This window comes from Prionailurus bengalensis, chromosome B3 (genome assembly GCF_016509475.1).
Source record: "Prionailurus bengalensis isolate Pbe53 chromosome B3, Fcat_Pben_1.1_paternal_pri, whole genome shotgun sequence".
Classification (NCBI taxonomy): domain Eukaryota; kingdom Metazoa; phylum Chordata; class Mammalia; order Carnivora; family Felidae; genus Prionailurus; species Prionailurus bengalensis.
The window spans coordinates 66,446,304-66,465,000 of record NC_057355.1 but is presented as its reverse complement, the minus strand read 5'-3'; the positions used below and the strand labels follow the sequence as shown (position 1 = coordinate 66,465,000).

Below are 18,697 nucleotides of genomic sequence, written 5' to 3'. Positions count from 1 at the left end.
AAACTTGCTGTAGGGTAGACTGAGTGACCCCCACCTTCCTGAATACTCGGCTGACTTTGTACAAATATTAAACTAGTGTTTCTGAAATTTTAGAAATTTGGGTACATTTACAGTTTTTCCATATCTGCATTGTACCACATGTACTATAATAAATATACTATATGTATTTGAAAAAAAATTTTTTTTTAATTTTTTTTTTCAACGTTTATTTATTTTGGGGACAGAGAGACAGAGCATGAACGGGGGAGGGGCAGAGAGAGAGGGAGACACAGAATCGGAAACAGGCTCCAGGCTCTGAGCCATCAGCCCAGAGCCTGACGCAGGGCTCGAACTCACAGACCGCGAGATCGTGACCTGGCTGAAGTCGGACGCTTAACCGACTGCGCCACTCAGGCGCCCCGTGTATTTGAAAATTTTTAAGTGTCATTTAATTCTATTTTAGAAAGGAAATTTATAATTCTACCTTAAATGATAAACTAGAATTTCTTACCATACACAGAAAGTACTTATAAAAATAATCCATAACTGCTAAAGAAAAAAAATGTTTTGTATGCTCAGAAAGTCATTTCACATGCCTATGCCAGCGTTAAGCACTCTTCTCTTTGAGAGACGTGGCATTAGATGTTGTCACCATTTAAGGACCCATTGTGTCCTACGTGTTTTTAGTCTAAACTTTCTGAAAGATATGTATGTGTGTGTGTGTGTATGTATTTATTTTTTTTAAGACCTACTCATCCATAATGAGAAAAGTTCAAATTAAGCCAAATCCATTGGACTAAAAATTACTGTAACAGTAGGGAATATAGGCAGGACTTGAATTTTGAGTAGTTCATTAGTAACTCATTCAGCAGTTTGTGGAGGAACTCTTTCGTGTAGAACCACTTTGAGATGATAACAGAAATATTTTTGCTGGTAAGCAGCTTGCTGAGCAACCTCACATAAACTGTTCCTTAGTCCTCCACATGAGCCACGTGTTCTCAAATGGAGTGATATCACTTTAACAGATATGCCATATACCTGTGGCATTAAAATTTCAAGGGGGAAAATTAAGGAAAAAATGTCTAAAAAATCTCCTTCGGTGGGCTATAATGAAAGAAAAGGTTAAGCAGGATTTATGTAGACCAGACCAACGTAGGACCACTGAAAGCCAAGCTTGAAATCTGAAACCTTCTACCTTCAGAACCAGTAATACACCTGTAAAAATTATCTCTTATCTTCTTGGGGTGACCAGAGGTTGAACTTAATCCTCCATGAAAAAGCCCTCAGATACTTACAGATAACCTTAAGAAAATGCAACATCTTTTTTTCTATATCGTGCTGAACATCCCTTTTTCCTTAAGATTTTTAAAATTTTTAATGTTTTATTTATTTTTGAGTGAGAGAGCGTGAGCAGGGAAGGGACAGAGAGAGACAGCGAGACAGAGGATCCTAAGTGGGCTCTACACTGACAGCATCGAACCCGATCTGGGGCTTAAACTCACGAACCATGAAATTATGACTTGAGCCGTAGTCCGACGCTCAACCAACTGAGCCACCCAGGTGTCCCAGATTTTTTTTTTTTTTTTAAGCGTGTCATGGTTTCAAGTCTTGGCATCTTGATCAATCTTCTGTCAACAGATGACAAAGTAATGTGTAATCAAATGCCAAATGATTGGAGACGGTATGAATTCACTTCCCTATATGAGGTAGGGGAGAGCAAGTAGATTGGAAACAAGGGGGAATTTTGCTGGAAGAGGTGAGAATTGAACTGGCTGAGGGAAAGATAAGGAAGAACATTCCAGATTTGGAGAGTAGAATTGGAGGTGACTGAGTAGGAGGGGTGGAATTAAGTGTATTCCAGATGCTTAATAAATACTTGTTGAGTGTATGTTTAAGGCATAAGAATTGATGGTGTGTAGTGGCCTGAAACAAGAATCTGATCAGTGTGTAGACTCATGTTTTAGAGACATCTTCCTCTTGGCCTTTACAGAATAACTTCTTTGAAACATTTTGTTTTTTATGTTATTTTTTAATGTTCATTTATTTTTTGAGAGAGAGAGAGCATGCACACGAGCAAGGGAGGGGCAGAGAGAGAGAGAGAGAGAGAGAGAGAGGGAATTCCAAGCAGGCTTCATGCTGTCAGCTCAGAGCCCGAGGTGGGGCTCTGTCTCTCGAACTGTGAGGTCATGACCCAAGCCGAAATCAAGAGTCGGACTCTTTACTGACTGAGCCACCCAGGCGTCCCCATGATACCTTTTTTATTTGATGACTGTAGTTGAAGTTATTTCTTATATGATTATGTGCTAGTTAGCAAAATTTAATTTGCCCCTATAAGATTCCCTCATTTTAAAAGATAGTGCTTATGTAGATTGTCAAATGGGATTAGACTGCTTTAGAGATCACTTTGGTGCGGCAAGAGAGCTAGTGGGCTGCCTGGAATTGTCCAGGGGAAATAGTTCCAACTGCAAGAGTAAGGAAGCTCCCGCAGGCCACAGGCAATATTCAAAATGTCCAGAAAAGACATTGGCAGGCCAGCTCCCATGGACATGTAACCTGGGACCTTTAAACCTGGATGGCCAAAGGCCTTGAGCCAGCGTTTAAAGAGATTAGATTGTAGCTGGTAGTTTAGGCTTAGCTGTTGTGGAGCCCAACCTCTGCAGGAGCTGCATGAAAAGGCAAACTCTTGGTGCACTCTGGGAGCAGCTGCATTTCCCCGCAAACTGTTTAACTGCAACGATTGTATTTTCTTGTTGGAGGGAGAACTAGGTCCTCACAGCACCGTCTGCCTGCACGTCAGTTTCCTTCCACATGGCGCATCTCGTCTTGATCGCAGTAGCAGCCATCTCTTACTTCATCTTTTTTCTCCTCCTGCTGGCTGCCAGCCAGTACACAGTCAGCCCCATGCTGGCTCACCTGTTGTGCTTCAACCTACTTGTGACCTTAGATCAGAGACCCCAACGAGATATGGTCTGGTCTTGGTTTTACCTCAGGTGTAACCTAGTCAAAAGGCACTCTTTGCAGCGGGCAGGATTTCCGGGGACCTTCAGAGCATAGGGGATGTAGCTGCTTATTTGCCCCAGTTCCTTTCAGCAGTAGCTCACCGCTTATTTGAGCTTACACCAAGGAAAGGAAGTTATAAAGATGGGTGTGATGTCAGTGACTTGGGGGAAAGTCTCTACGTGCTTGATTGCTGGTGCTTGAAGTAAGGGAAAAAAACCTCCTTATGTGGTGACAGATAAGATTTAAAATACAGCCGCTGTCCCCCACCCCCCTCCATGGAGTGAGAGCACGGTGAGCTAATACACACAAATGTGTGAAGGACTTCTCCCAGGTTCTTTCACAAGGACAGATTGGATTCCGCATTGTGCCCTGACTGCCACAGAGGGGCGTGGCAGGGGTGGCGTGTAAGAAGGGACAATCTGGCATTGTCCAGTTTTGCCTGTTGGACAGAGTCACTTCTGGCTATCTCTCCAAGGCTGCGGCAATCATATACTTGGTAAGAACAGCCCCCCGACTCTATACCTATCTCATGAAGTCTTTCTTCTTTTACCTTCTTGACAGTAGAAGGTAATGAGTGACGTATGTATTGATAATGCAGTGTTGAGAGGCAGAATGCATGCCGCGCCATGATCTAACTCAGCCAAAGCAATAGGATGACAGCTTCAGCTGCCCAAGTCTGAAGAAGCATGTTAAATGCCCTTCGTGTGTTATTTTATTTCATCTTTACAACAGCCCAGCAAAGTAAGCACCGGTGTTATACTCTTTTACAGACGAGGGAACTGAGGGTCACTGACATTAATTAACTTGCTGAGATGATGGAGCTAGTGGGTGGAAGAACCAGGCCAGTCTGCCTGATTGTAGGCTCAGCTAGTAACCCCTGTTCCATGCTGCCTCTCCATTTGAAAGTGTCAGACTGCACAGTTTTCCAAGTTCATATTGCTTTTAGAAGGCACGTTTTTTTCCTTTTTTGAGGAAGATGTAAAGAAACCTGGTCTTGTGTGACATCTGAGGCTAGGTCACAAGGAACTGTAAGCTGCTGCCTACTTCCCTGGGGTGCTTGCTCTTGGAACTCTTGTCAAGAGGAAGTTCAGGCAGACCTTAGGCCCACATGGAGAGGAATCAAGGCGCCTCACTCGTAGTTCCGGCTGAGGTGGAAGCGAGCACAGATTTGCCAGACGTGTGAGCGAGTCGTGATCCAAGGGAACCCTCCAGCACCCGGATAATCCACTCCAAGCCATGCCACGCTAAGAGAAGCTATCTCCATTAAGCCAGCTTAAACTGCCAAATCATGAGCATGTTAAGAGCTTATTGTTTAAAGCCTCCCCCTCCAAAAACATGGGTTTATACTTGAGAGTTTGATGGAACCGATTCTCAAACCGCAGAAACGAGTTGTGAAGCTTGACGGTTATCATGGTACTTTGGCCTGTGACATGGCAGCAGCCTTTGGAGGAGTCAGGGTAACAATTCATTTTCTAGCCACCAGTGACCCTCCTCCTGTTCTCTGGCCCAGCCAGACCCTCCACGGCAGAGCTGACTTTGGAGGTGACACAGGTGGCTCCGCTTTACAACCTACCCACTTATTGGCCACCTGCCCTTCTCTCTGTTGTTTGTGGCTCCAATTTGTCAAGAGGATCTTCTCTTTATATATTTAAATAACTTTTAACTCCACAGAAATTAACAAGGAAACAGGCTTTCCCTGGAATTTACTAAGAAGTTTCTAAAAATTTCAGCAACATAGCAGAAGGAGCTTTTTGTTGATGGGCCATATTTCCATGACAAAGACATAGGAAATGATTGGAGAAAGAAACAAACAAAAATCTTTTAAAATACAAAACCAAGTTCAAACAAAAGGAATTCAATCTCTAGTTGTAAGGAATGGAGAGAGAATGTATATTCAGATTGATAAACTGGGGCTCTCACTTTGTAGGGCCACTTTGTAGAGTTGTTAGCTTTAGAAAAGGACAGGAGGGGTTGGGGCTGAGATTTTAATTCCCCAGAGGGAAAGATGCACAACCATGAGCTGGAAGTGAGCCTCCACAGACAGCCCAAACCATGGGGAAAGGACTAGGGAAATTCCACTTGCCTGGAGAAAATGATGAGGAAGGTTGCCTCCTATATATGATCTTGAGTTGTGGGGCATTTGTAGAGAGAAACTAGAAATAGGTCAGCACCTTTTGTGGGTTTGGGTTTAAACCTGGGCTCTTGTTTATAGTACCGGAAGCCCAAGTTCAGAAATCAGTAATAAAACTGGTCTCTGCAAAAGTAAACATGAAACTACTCTGTCATGGTTATTTCCACAGTGCAGGTCAAACAATTCTTGCTGAAGTTAAGTTCATACTAACAATTTACAAACCAAGTGAGGAGAACACTACTAATGTTATGTTGTTATGTTATGTTATGTTATGTTATGTAACGTTATGTTACATAGAAGATAGGTAGGTAGGGAGGCAGATAGAGAAATTGCATACCATGAACTGGAGATAAGAAAATCTATAAGATGACATTGTAAAACCAAAAAAATTATATAAGCTGATCAAATAAATTAAAAACTAACTAGATAATGCAAAGAATAGAAATTAGTGTGAAAAAAGAGCAGATAGATTTGGAAAAAAACAACAATAAAATTTGGAAATGATATCATTGTGAAGTGAAAACCTCATTAGATGAGTGAAGTGTTAGATTAGAAAAAAGATTAGAGGAAAATTAGAAGAATTATAATAAAAGTTAGTGAATGTTAGGATGGGTCTAAGGAAAGCACTTTTAGTATATAACAAAAGAGATAAATAGAAAGGAAGTAACACTTTATAGGAGTAGGAAACATAGGAAACAGTAATAAGGCCTTCTGATAGATGTCTAATATAAGAGTTCCAGAAGGAGAGAATAGAAGCCCAGGTTATAATGGCTCAGAATTTTCAAACTGGTTAAGGGCATATATGCATAAGTTCATCAAACAGCTAATTCCAAGCAAACTTAAATTAAAAGAGCCATGTCCAGGCACACAGTGATGAAACTGTTGAATATCAAAGAAAAATTTAAAAGGAGCCAGAGATAAAAGACAAATTAATTCTATGGGGATTATCATTAAACTGACAGGAGAGTTCTTATCAATAACAGATGTCAAGAGACAGTGAACTCATATCTTCAAAGGGTTGAAATAAAATGACTCTTAGTTTATAATTCTATACCCAGCTATATTATCATTCAAAAGTGAGAAATAAATTATTTTCAGGCAAAACAAGACTAAGAGATTTTACTACTCATTGGTCCCATCTGAAAGAATGAATACATAGGTGCTTTACTAGCAAAGATATTGAATATAAAAGCAGAGAGCTGAATTCAGAAAGCAATACTGAAAGAGGAAATGGGCAAATGTTCATAAATCTAAGTAAGTATCAAACATGTAAAAACATAGAGACCATTAGAGTACTCAAGAGCAGAACCAGTTATGTGTGGAATATGTATATATGTATATGGAGAGAGAGAGATTTATTATAAAGAATAGGCTGATGTGATAATAGAGGCTGAAAAGAGCCAATGGTTTAGTTCCAGCCCAAAGGCCTACAAGTTTGAGATCCAGGAGCAGCCAGTATTTTAGTTTGAGTCCAGAGGAAAATACTGATGTCCCGGATTGAAGGCAATCAGTCAGAAAAAACTTATCTTCTATATTCTGGTCAAGCCTTCAACTGATTGGATGAAACCCATCCACCTTGGTGAGGGCAATGTGCTTTACTCCAATTCAAATGTGAATTGTGAATCTCATCCAGAAACACTATCACAGACACATCCAGAATAACGTTTTGTCAAACATCTAGGCACCCTGTCTGTGGCCCAGTCAAGTTGGCATAAAATTAGCTCTCACAAAAACTAAGGACTTAATGTTTACCAACAAGGTGGTTAGATAAAAACAATAGACACAATAACATGCAGGCTTATGGGGAAGCGGGCTTCCTGATTGGAGTGAGTGCATTCTAAATTCCTTATGTAGCTGACCATTGAGCAACATGAGTTTGAACAGCATGGGTCCATTTATATGCTGATTTTTTAAAATAAATACAGTGTAGTACTGTAAATATGCTTTCACTTCCTTATGATCTTCTTATTAACATTTTCTGTAGCTTTATTGTAAGAATATAGTATGTAATACATATAACATATAAAATGTGCTAATCGACTGTGTTATCAGTTAAGCTTCCTATCGACAGTAGGCTATTAGTAGTTAAGTTTTGGGCAGTCAGAAGTTATATGTGGGACTGCTAAACAAACACACAGGGGGTTGGTGCCCCTAACCCCCATATGATTAAGGGTCAACTGTACTCAGAATTACAAAAAAGCTATGATTAGATTAGATATGGGTCTGTTTAAAATTAATGAAAAAATAAGAAGAATGTAGAAGATTTAAATAATACAATAAAAAATCTTGGCCTACTAGACATAACTGAACCCTGTATCTGAAAATTAGGAACTTTATTATTTTTTAAGATCTGTAAAATATTTTAAAAAAATTGATTGCAAATGAAAACACCAAAGGAAGTCAAACAGTTACCCCCAAATGAATGTAAGCATCACATACTTTGACCAATATGGTCAAATTGGAAATTTGGAATAAATTTTTAAATAATTTATAGATCAAAGATAAAATCATAATGGAAGCTATAAAATATTTTTAAATAAATAAGAACACTTGGAGCATGTAGCTAAAGCAGAATCTAGAGGGCAAATTATAGCCTTAAAAAGTATATGTTAAAATAAAAGATTAAAATTTTATATAACAAAGATAGTAAGTCTGTAAAAGAATAATACAATGAACTCAAAGTGGAAAGCCAGAAATAATGAGGACAAAAGGATGAATTAAATGAAATTGGAAGGAATGAAGCAGTAGAGAGAATCAATGAAACCAAAATTTAGTTTCTTAAAAATACTAGAAAAATGAACTGACCTTTAGCAAGACTGATAAATAAAAAAGTTTACACAAATTAATATTAGACTATCTAAGGTAAATTTAATTGAAGATCCAGACATTAAGTCAGAGTGGTGGGTGCACGGATGTTTGGTTTTTTTTGGCTCTTGAAATATTTCACAGAAAGCAGGAGTGCCTGGGTGGCCCAGTCAGTTAAGCCTCTGACCCTTGGTTTCAGTTTGGGTCATAATCTCCCAGTTCTGTGGGTTCGAGTCCTGCATTGGGCTCTGCACTGGCAGCAAAGAGCCTGCTCGGGATTATCTCTCTCCCTCTCTTCTCTGCCCCTCCACTACACGTGCTGTCTCAGTCTCTGTCAGGTTAAACAAACTTAAAAAAAAAAAAATATTACACAGAAAGCAGATCATAATCTTCAGCATTAGGCCTTAGTCCAGACATTGCCTATTGCCTGTCTTCTGTAGCATGCTTTAACAGGTACCAGTTCTCTCCTATCCTTGTGCATGTAGCCCCAAGTGACTCATGCATTCCTGCCTTATACGTGGTTGGTAGAAAGTTGAAATTCTAGCAATCGATTGAAGCAGTGACAGGGGTGAACTGTAAAATCAACAGATGAATGCATCTAGGAAAGGTTATGGAGGACCTAAGCTTCCTGTCTACATATGGTCAAAAAAGATGGATGCAACGTGGGCTTAGGTAGTAGCTGGCCCAGGGACAGCTTGTATGAAAGGCCCTGGCTTCCTTGAGCCCTTCTTATTCTTAGCCATCCCAGGATTGTCCAACTGCCTTTCCTTACCTGTTTGATACTGCTCATCCCTCTGGCGGTTCTTAGCTTCAGCGTATGTGTGTAAAAGTAAGTTTGCACTCTCTGGCTTGGATCTGAGACACAGGTATACTTTTATGAAGTTTAAGTGCTAAAATCTGCAAATGGGGGCCAAGCATATCCTGGGTCTGTGGCCAAGGCCTTGACTCCCTATTTATTATCACTTTCTGTCTTGCTCTAAAAAATAGGAAAAGGAAAAGACATTTTACTGAGTTTAAAATGAATATGGATTCAATACATAGTTTTTAGTATTCAATTTAAAATGATTGACTTGTTCTCGCAAGCTTTCTCTGATTTGAATAGTGTTCTATTCAATATATTCAGGCTATTTAAAAAAAAAAACTTGGGGCGCCTGGGTGGCTTAGTTGGTTAAGTGCCCGACTTCGGCTCAGGTCACGATCTCGCGGTCCGTGAGTTCGAGCCCCACGTTGGGCTGTGTGCTGATGGCTCAGAGCCTGGAGCCTGTTTCAGATTCTGTGTCTCCCTCTCTCTCTGACCCTGCCCGGTTCATGCTCTGTCTGTCTCTGTATCAAAAATAAATAAATGTTAAAAAGAATTAAAAAAAAATAAAATAAAATAAAAACTTATTGGCTATGATTCTTAGTTCTGATAAGCACTATTCAAAAAATTTATATTGTGAAGAAAATTACGACGTCATTAGTTTCTTTTTTCTATAATATTTACTTTTCTTCTCTCACAAAAGAAGTGACTTCATCTTCTTATGTCCTAGAATATTTTCCCTCCTCTCTTTTCGAAAAAAAATTTTTAACATTTATTTATTTTTGAGAGAGAGACAGAGAGTGAGAGTGGGGGAGGGGCAGAGAGAGAGGGAGACACAGAATCCAAGGCAGCTGTCAGCTCTGAGCTGTCAGCACAGAGCCTGACATGGGGCTCAAACTCATGAACTGTGAGATCATGACCTGAGCTGAAGTCGGATGCACAACTGACTGAGCCACCCAGGTGCCCCTTCTCTCCTCTATTTAAAAAAGAGCCTTTGGGGGCGCCTGGGTGGCGCAGTCGGTTAAGCGTCCGACTTCAGCCAGGTCACGATCTCGCGGTCTGTGAGTTCGAGCCCCGCGTCGGGCTCTGGGCTGATGGCTCAGAGCCTGGAGCCTGTTTCCGATTCTGTGTCTCCCTCTCTCTCTGCCCCTCCCCCGTTCATGCTCTGTCTCTCTCTGTTCCAAAAATAAATAAAAAACGTTGAAAAAAAAAAAAAAAGAGCCTTTGATCTATGGTTTGCCTTGAGTTATCATACAGTTTCATATGCGGTCAGTAATTTTCCAAAGGATAGAACTTTTGATCATGTTATCTGGCCATTTATAGATTGATAATCTTTTCCTTATATGGTGTGAGAACAGTAGAACATCTTAGTTATAACCAAGTACATGTGGGGAAGGTGCTGTTGTTTCTTGGAGACATGGTATGGCATCATGGGTACCTTAAAAGAATGTGTCTGCCATTACTGTCTGGTAACTGAGGGGCCAACCAGAGAGAGAACCCTCAGAGAAGGTCACCAAATGCATGAGCAACTGCTTTGGTCCCCTCCAGCTGGCCAGGCCTTAGAATTAAGTTGGGAAAATCGAGTGGCGTTAACAGGTGCATTACTATCTATTTAACACTGTTTTTGCAATAATCTATTCTTTTACAATGACAAGATTGGCTGTTTCATTTTCCCAGTATTTGTACCAGATAGCCATGGTCATTTTTTACAGAGATAATAAAGTCTAACTTAAGCTTATGTGAAGCACTTTGATTTGGTTCTTTTTTTCTTAATTTTTTTTTTTTTTTTAGCGTTTATTTATATTTGAGAGAGAGAGAGACGGAGTATGAGAAGGGGAGTTGCAGAGAGAGGGAGACACAGAATCCAAAGCAGGCTCCAGGCTCTGAGCTATGAGCACAGAGCCCGACACGGGGCTTGAACCACAAACTGTGAGAACATGACCTGAGCCGAAGTCCAATACTTAACCGACTGAGCCACCCAGGTGCCCCTGATTCGGTTCTTGCTATCGCTTAAACTTGACAACATCAACAAGACAGCCATTGTTGCTCTTTTTCTCCAGAGACACACAAGAACGGTTGAAGGTGGTCCGCTTAGATAATATTGTCATTTTCTACAGAAGACAGTGAGCCTGAGAGGTTCCGTGTTCCACAACTTTGCCCAGGCTGAAGAGCTAGTTGTAGAGATAGGGCTGGCTAGTATTACTCTGGTGATGATGCTCTTTTTAGGATTCCAGATATGGCTTCTACACTTGCGGTTACAAACACATGTTTACAAATGGCTAAGTATGTAAACATTGTTATAAGCATGCAGAATAGGAAATAATTAAACAATAGGAAATAATTTTTAAAAAGTGTATTGCATTTTTTTCTTTGTGGACTCAGTGCTGTGCTTAAGTGAAAAAGATGTAATTTCCTTATTTCTTTACACAGTATTTACTAACATTTATCATATCTGTCAGTGTTCTTATGGTGTTGAACTTGATAAAGAACATAGTAATCTAAAAAAAAACAAACTGAAATCATCTCCGTGTGATTGATGTTGATCTGTGGTCTGCGTTCATTCTATTAACTAGAGAATTATCCAATATGCATTTTAGTTTGTGTTTGTGTGGATAGACCCTAAGCCGTTTTGCTGGATGTTTGGGAATCATCCCATTGGAGGACTTGGAAGGATTGATTCCTAGGCAGCACTTGACTTAGTTTTAATTTAGAGGCTTGCCTTCTTCCCTTGCAGAGGAAGAGGAGTTCTGGTTATCTTGGCTTCCACATGCCTACAGAAAACAGCAGGGCCAGAATCTCTTGCCTCCATTTGCTAAGGGTATGATCTGATAGAGCATTCTTCGTTAGATGCCTCCCCTAGCCTTTCTTCTGTAGTAGTTCCTGGGGTAAGGTCTTTTTAATTTACACTTGGATATGAGGAGGCATATTCTGGGATAAAAATTCACACATATATATATATATTTTTTTTTTTTTTTTTTTTTTTTTTTTTTTCTTCCTTAAGTTTCCTTCAGTTGTTAGTCAGTTTTACCTACTTTTCTCATCTGGGACCCGGACATAATATTTTGTGGCAATTGATGAGAATTATTTTAGAAAGGTTTAGAATTCAGAGATGCTTTCGTGGCTAAAAGTTGTTTTTATTGACATCATTGAAATCCGACCTGCCTACACGAAGTTCTCCATGTACATCTGCTTAGTTAGAAAATACTTAACCTGCAAAAGGTAAATATTTCTTCTCTGATTGTTCATGTTGTGTTTTTTCCCCACGCGGGCTTTTCCAGAGCTAATTGATCTGCAAGGAGACATATGCTTTAGGTCTGTACTTGTTAATTTACCTTGGAAAAATTAGGTCATCTTCAAATCTGGCAGTGTGGCTTATAAACTTGGCAAAATGGTCTAATTAAAAGCTTCCCTTCGATTAAAAAAAAAAAGGAAAAAATTATTAGTATCAGTAATGTTTTCATTTGCATAGTTTGTGTGTATATAGGTACATGTCAGTCCTCATGCTGCATTAGAACTATGTTGACTGTTAACAGTTCATCTCTTTTCTCCTACAGCCTCCAAGTCTGTTATAAATAGTATGCTACGGGACCCTTCTCAGATTCCAGATGGAGTTCTAGCAAATCAGGTCTATCAGGTATTAATCACAGCTGTCTATTTTCAGTGGCAGTGCTATCTGCCTAGCGGAGTAAAGGATTTTAAACCTCATTTAATTACTGTCATCATAAACTATCACTGAGGTCAGGGTGCACCATAAATGGCAATGCAATATTTGCGAGAAGAGCATTTCACTTTTTAATAGCTTGCTTTTATAGTGAATAAAAAGCATGCGATTTTTGTTTTCTGTGATTAAATCTTAACAGCCTTTTGATAGCTGGGGTTTTTTTTTTTATTTTATTTTTTTAAGGAAAATAATGACTGCTTTTAGGATACTAGTTAACGGTAACCCTTTTCATAGTCACCCCAGACCCCCTTCTGTGTTTTATCCACAGTGCATTGTGAACGACTGCTGTTATGGACCACTGGTAGACTGCATCAAACAGTATCCTTTCCCATAAAAGTTTAGGTGCACAATTGACGAGCTCAGACTCAGTGGAGGAGATGTGTCTAGCTTTAACCTGACATAAAGTTCTGCTTCACAAAACACATTTCATACCCTTCTACTTTACATTCAATCAACTGGAGGGTCACTGCAGACCATCCTTTTCTACAGCTTAAGGAAAATCAGATGGGCCACGGGAGGCTGTCAGTTCAGCAGTTGTACATTCACACGTTATCTCAAACTGCTTTGTTTTCAGGGAGTTTAAAGGGACAGAATCATGAAGCACGTGGCCTACTGTCTGGGAATGTCTCTCACCAATCCAGTGAACATTGAAAAAAGAGAGAACGAAATTCCATACAAAATGAGCCAAATTCAGTTGAGTTCCCTAGAATAAATGTGGAGCCTGGAGTTAAAGGAGGAAGTGATTAAAATGCCACGGAGGCCATCGCTTTTGAAAGGGCAGTAGATTCTTGTTGCTTAAATGCTGATTACAGCCCAGGCTGCCATTTGGATCCCTAATAAACAGTTTGAGAGAAACCAAGCTAATTTTTCCCTCTGGACTGATTTAGGGCTATAAAAACAGGTGTCCAGTCACTCTTCATTAGAGACAAGAGATTACTAAAGAGTTAATACTTTCTTCTTGAAACGGGATTTGAGCAAACATTCACTACTTCATGAAGTAGGACGTTATCCACCAATACCTTTAGCAGTACTGTGCAATGCTGAGAATTTTGATACCCCTTGGTGGAAAAATGCTATTTAAAGAGTAAACAACTAGTAATTTTTTAAATGAAAATCCTATTCCACCTGAGTCCATGTGTCTCACATTTCTTAATACTGCAAAAGGCCCTCCTAGTATAGGTTTTGTGAGTATGGGTAGCACTATGACTATTTGAGACTCAGTGTGACTAGTCAGGAAGCTTTGTGTTGAAAGTCCTGGGTGTGTGTGTGTGTGTGTGTGTGTGTGTGTGTGTGTGTTAATATCCCGTCTTGTTTCACAAAGTCTTAGACTCGGTAAAATTTTTGTAAAGAAACTCATTTTCTTTATAAAGTTAACCTTTGAAAAACAATCTTTCAACAGAGCCCTCTTGTAAGAATATTCACTACGTAAATTATAGTCCTTTATATATTTATTCTTCAAGTGTGTCCCCCCCACCACCAATGTAGTTTAAATTAATAAAATCACAGCCCTGTCATAAGCTTGCCTTTTCATTAGACCAAAGTGAAACTATACTTCTATTTTCAGTATAAAATTAATGATAGCATTAGAAATTGTAGGAGTGCCAACCTCATGTTGCTACAGTGATAAAGTTTAGCACATTTGTATAACAACTAACACCATCTCAGAGTATCTGGGGCGGAATTACATGTTAATTTTAAAGCACATAAAATAGTTAAAAATCAATTTAAAGTTAAGGTTTTAAAAGCATAATGTCTTTTGAAGGATTGCATATTGATTTTAAATATAACTATCTAATTATATATGCATGGACTAAGTATGAAGTCAACTGCTTTGTAAATGCCAGGAGGCTATTTTTCAGTAATAGTTGAGATGCTTACGGGAAACTAGATTGCTGTATTGCTGGCTAAGAAAATGGCTTGTGAGGTTATTTACAAGTTTTGCCCCATGGTCACTGCCATACATCAATAATAGGTATTATTATAGACAAAGTCTAAGTGTTTTCTGCTTATAGAGCATTATAAATTCTGTTCAGAGTATTTTCTTTACATTTTTGCCATCATTCACTTTTCCTTTTTTGGCTGTGTTATTGCCAATAGAATTTAATGTAGTACATGGTTTCAATTGATAAAGATAATGATGTATGTCTATAAATTGCATTCACTGACTAGATTATAATTTTGCAGTTCCATTATGCCTATTGCCAGTAAAATTACTGTTTTTATAAGCTTTGTTTTCTAGACTTTGTGTTTTTTATATGTTTATATCAAGAAAAGCATAATCAAGAAGCATGTCTTTGCAAAATTTCAAATCGGTGATTGCTTTCACCACACAAAATAAAACAAGCCGGGAAATTTATAGACAACTGATTTTATTTTTGCACCGAGGTAGTAGCAGTTTCGTATAATGTAAATATGCTTGCATAGATGTTTCCTAGATGGATCCACAGGAATTACTTTATTTCACACTGAATAAAAATTAGTAGTTTTCCGTGTGAGCGAAACGCTATTTGTATGTTGTTCTGATAATTTAGTAATGTTTACATTGCTTACTGTCGGTAAATTACATCATTTTGTGAGAAAGAAAGTACACATTTAGTAAATAGAATAGGTGCAAAATCTTTTTACTCCATTATGTAAATGTTACATGTAGACATTTGTGTAAGTAGAATAAAGTAAATTGGTCATTTACAAATAAGACATCACGAAAAGCACAGTAGCAAAGAGTACATACGTTGTCATTGTGCTTTCTTTTTTTCTTTTGGTGTCTTCTACATTTTTTCCTGCACAGCCATGTCCATCCACACCTGTCCTGCCACAGATGTATTCACGGACACAAAAGGTGTGAGAAACCAGCCAGTTCACCTTTCCAAAGTGTGACTCCAGGACCCAGCTATTACACAAAGACCTAAACTGAGCACCAAGGAGAAAGGTTGATGCAGGAAGCTTAAAATGCTGTGGGTTTCATTTCTGTACCATCAGTAACCTCCGTTTCATGATTCAACATTTGAGATGTGAATAATTTACAACAATAAAAGTGAGAGCGCATTTATGTGGATTAGAAGTAAATAATTTAGTTCTAAAATGCGGGATGCCCCTAATAATGAGAAACCATTGAGAGATCTTCAGCAGATGTCTTCAGTGGACTCTGCAAATGTGTGAAAGTTTATGATTTGAAAATTTGTTCCTTTATTTTTTTTTTCCAGTTAGAAATTAAATAAGCACAGCCACGTGCATAGTGGGGAGAGGGGACAACAGAAGGAAAAATGCAGTTATGAGTTGGGGCTCATTTTGATGGTGGACATGAGTGGCCTCATCTCTTGAATTATGATTTAAATGGTATTAACCTGTATGTGTTGATAAAGGGCAGATGATTCTCTAGGAATTGTTTTTTTTTTTTAACAAATAATGCATAAATTTTATTGCATTTAAATTGGACTCTTGCAGTGCATGATGGGGTAAACTGAGGAGCGGTGTGACCATGTTGACTTACCCAATGGAGAATTAGATAATTACTGCCAAATGCACTTGATAGAGTCAAAGTACCAGAATAGGATTACACTCCTTTTCAGACTTTGTGCAAGCGCATCCTTTTGGAAAATATAGCAGAATTCCAACTTCCATTCCTTTTTTTAAAGATTTTACTTTTAAATAATCTCCACACCCAACGTGGGGCTCGAACTCACAACCCTGATGTCAAGGGTCGCTTGTTCTACCATCCGAGCCAGCCAGGTACCCCTAAATCCCATTCCTGATTTAATTATTTACCAGCCATGGGACCTTCAGCAAGTTCCTCAGCCTTCTTGAACTTTGCTTTCCATATTTATAAAAATGGGACTAAGAGTAGTACCTACTCATGTGGTGGTGGTGAAAGTTAAATTAGATGATACCCCAAGTGGAAATGCAAATTAAAACTACAGTGAGCTACCACCTCACACCTGCCAGAATGGCTGTATCAAAAAGACAAGAAATAACAAGTGTTGGCAAGGACATAGAGAAAAAGGAATCCTTGTGCACCACTGGTGGGAATACACACTGGGGCAGCCACTGTGGAAGACAGTATAGAGGTGCCTCAAAAAATTAAAAATAGAACTACCCTATGATCCATCGATCGCACTACTGGGTATTTACCCCCAAAATACAAAAACACTAATTCACAGGATCCCTGCACCCCATGTTTATAGCAGCATTGTTTACAATAGCCAAGATAAGGAAGCAGCCCAAGTGTCGGTCAACAGGTGAAGGGATATGGAAGATTCAGTGTGTGTGTCGCACACGTACACATGCACACACGCAAAAAAAAACGGAATATTGTTCAGCCATAAAAAGAATGAAATCTTGCCATTTGCAAGGACGTGGATGGATCTAGAGAGCATAATGCTAAGTGAAATAAGCCAGCCAGAGAAAGACAAATACCTTATGACTTCACTCATACGTAGCATTTAAGAAACAAAACAAAGGAAAAGGAGCCAAGGAAAAAAAAGAAAACAGAGAAAGAGAGAGAGAGAGAAACCAGGAAACAGACTCTTAACTTTGAGAACAAACTCATAGTTACCAGAGGGGAGGTAGTGGGGGGATGAGTGAACTAGGTGATGGGGACTAAGGAGTGCACTTGTCGTGATGAGCACTGGGTATTGTATGGCAGTGTTCAGTCACTATATTGTACACCAGAAACTAACACAACACTGTATGTTAACTCTACTAGAATTAATTTTTTGTTAATTAAATGTTTTTGTTTTAAAAGAGGGGCACCTGGGTGGCTCAGTCAGTTAAACATCTGACTCTTGATTTTTGGTTGGGGTCATGATCTCACGGCTTGTGGGTTCGAGCCCCACGTCAGGCTCTGTGCTGGTGGTGCAGAACCTGCTGGGGATTCTCTCTCTCCCTCTCTCTCTGCCCCTCCCCCACTCACACGTGTGTGCTCGCTCGCTCAAAATGAATAAGTAAACATTTAAAAAATTTTTTAAAGAAATGCTAGGCTGGGATGGCAGCAGAGGAAGTTGTAAAAATTTGGCGAGTATCATACTTAGTTGTAAGTTGGCACCAACAAGAGCTACTGATGAACTGAGAGGAATGTGAGAGACAGGTAGGAGTCTAGGACACCTACATTTTGGTTTGAACAGCATGGAGTTGTCAACGACTAAGACGGTAAGGAAACAAATGGCGTGTGCATATATGAGTAGCTGAATGTAGTGAGTCTGTGACACTATAACAGTAAAATAACCAAAGTTGTTGAGGACTTCACCCACAAAAACGATGATACCCCCAGTGTTTAGCACCAAGGCTTAGTCTATGGTATTTAAGAACCGTTGGCTAGTATCCATTATTTTCACATAGTTAATTTTAATACTTTTCAAGAAGTTGTATGGAGGCCACAGACAAAGACTTCGTAGAGATCTCATTCAGATCCTCCGCTTTGCCACACATTAACCGTGTGGACTTGTGCGGATTCTTTTCTAAGCCTTGGTGTCCTCATCTGTAAAATAAGGATGATAATAACTGAGCGTGAAACAACATACATATGGCACTTAACACAGTGCCGACCTCATAGTAATCCCTCAGAGAATTTATATGTGCCTGTATCTGTTTCTGTGTTAGATGATAATATGATACACTGGAACACACTATAGAAAGACTTGAAACAGCTTCTGTACCAGCACCCCAACCCACAGTCCTTTGCTGGATGACCTCCTTCCAGAGTACCTACAATTCTCAATAGATTGGCTGTTCTGCTTCCCACCTCGCAGAAGCTCACCAGCAGCAGGCTGAAAGTGAAACGGGGGCTAGAAATTTGGGATACTTTGCCGCACTTAGTAAGTGCTCAATAAATGTACTAACCTGAATTGAGGGATTTTTAACATAGTACAAAGGATGTTTAAAATGACTCCCTCTCCTTTCAAAGAAGACGAAGTACACATCCGTTTACAAATCTTTATTTGTCAAAACATTTATTTTAAATGTTACAGAAAGAGGAAAATTCCATGGAACCATTTAAATGAGGGTGCATGTATAGAAATCTCTTTCCTTAGAGATGTGGGCTAAGTGTGGAAATCGTTGCTATGATTACCTCCACTTTCCATTTCATCTGAAAGTAGAGACCTGGTATCAGCATTTTCTTTTTAATGATCTACTTCCACCTGTGTTACTGTCCTTAACTAACCTGTCCAGTGCCATTGGTCATGAGCATGAAGTCCTGCTGAGAGACTTGCTTCTGGAGAAAAGCCTGTCTTTCCTAGGTAAGTATTACTTACATTCTCTCTAGCCT

General features: G+C 39.3%; 1 protein-coding gene across 3 annotated transcripts in view; it reads left to right on the top strand.

Annotated features, from left to right (window-relative positions):
* CDIN1 (CDAN1 interacting nuclease 1) overlaps positions 1–18,697 on the top strand; it is a 274,464-nt gene that overhangs the window by 79,937 nt on the left and 175,830 nt on the right. For all 3 annotated transcript variants that reach the window (XM_043555710.1, XM_043555711.1, XM_043555709.1), the window contains exons 6-8: positions 12,269–12,348; positions 12,704–12,753; positions 18,601–18,668. In XM_043555710.1, coding sequence (XP_043411645.1) covers positions 12,269–12,348; positions 12,704–12,753; positions 18,601–18,668 — 198 coding nt within the window. The remainder of the gene's footprint in view (positions 1–12,268; positions 12,349–12,703; positions 12,754–18,600; positions 18,669–18,697) is intronic.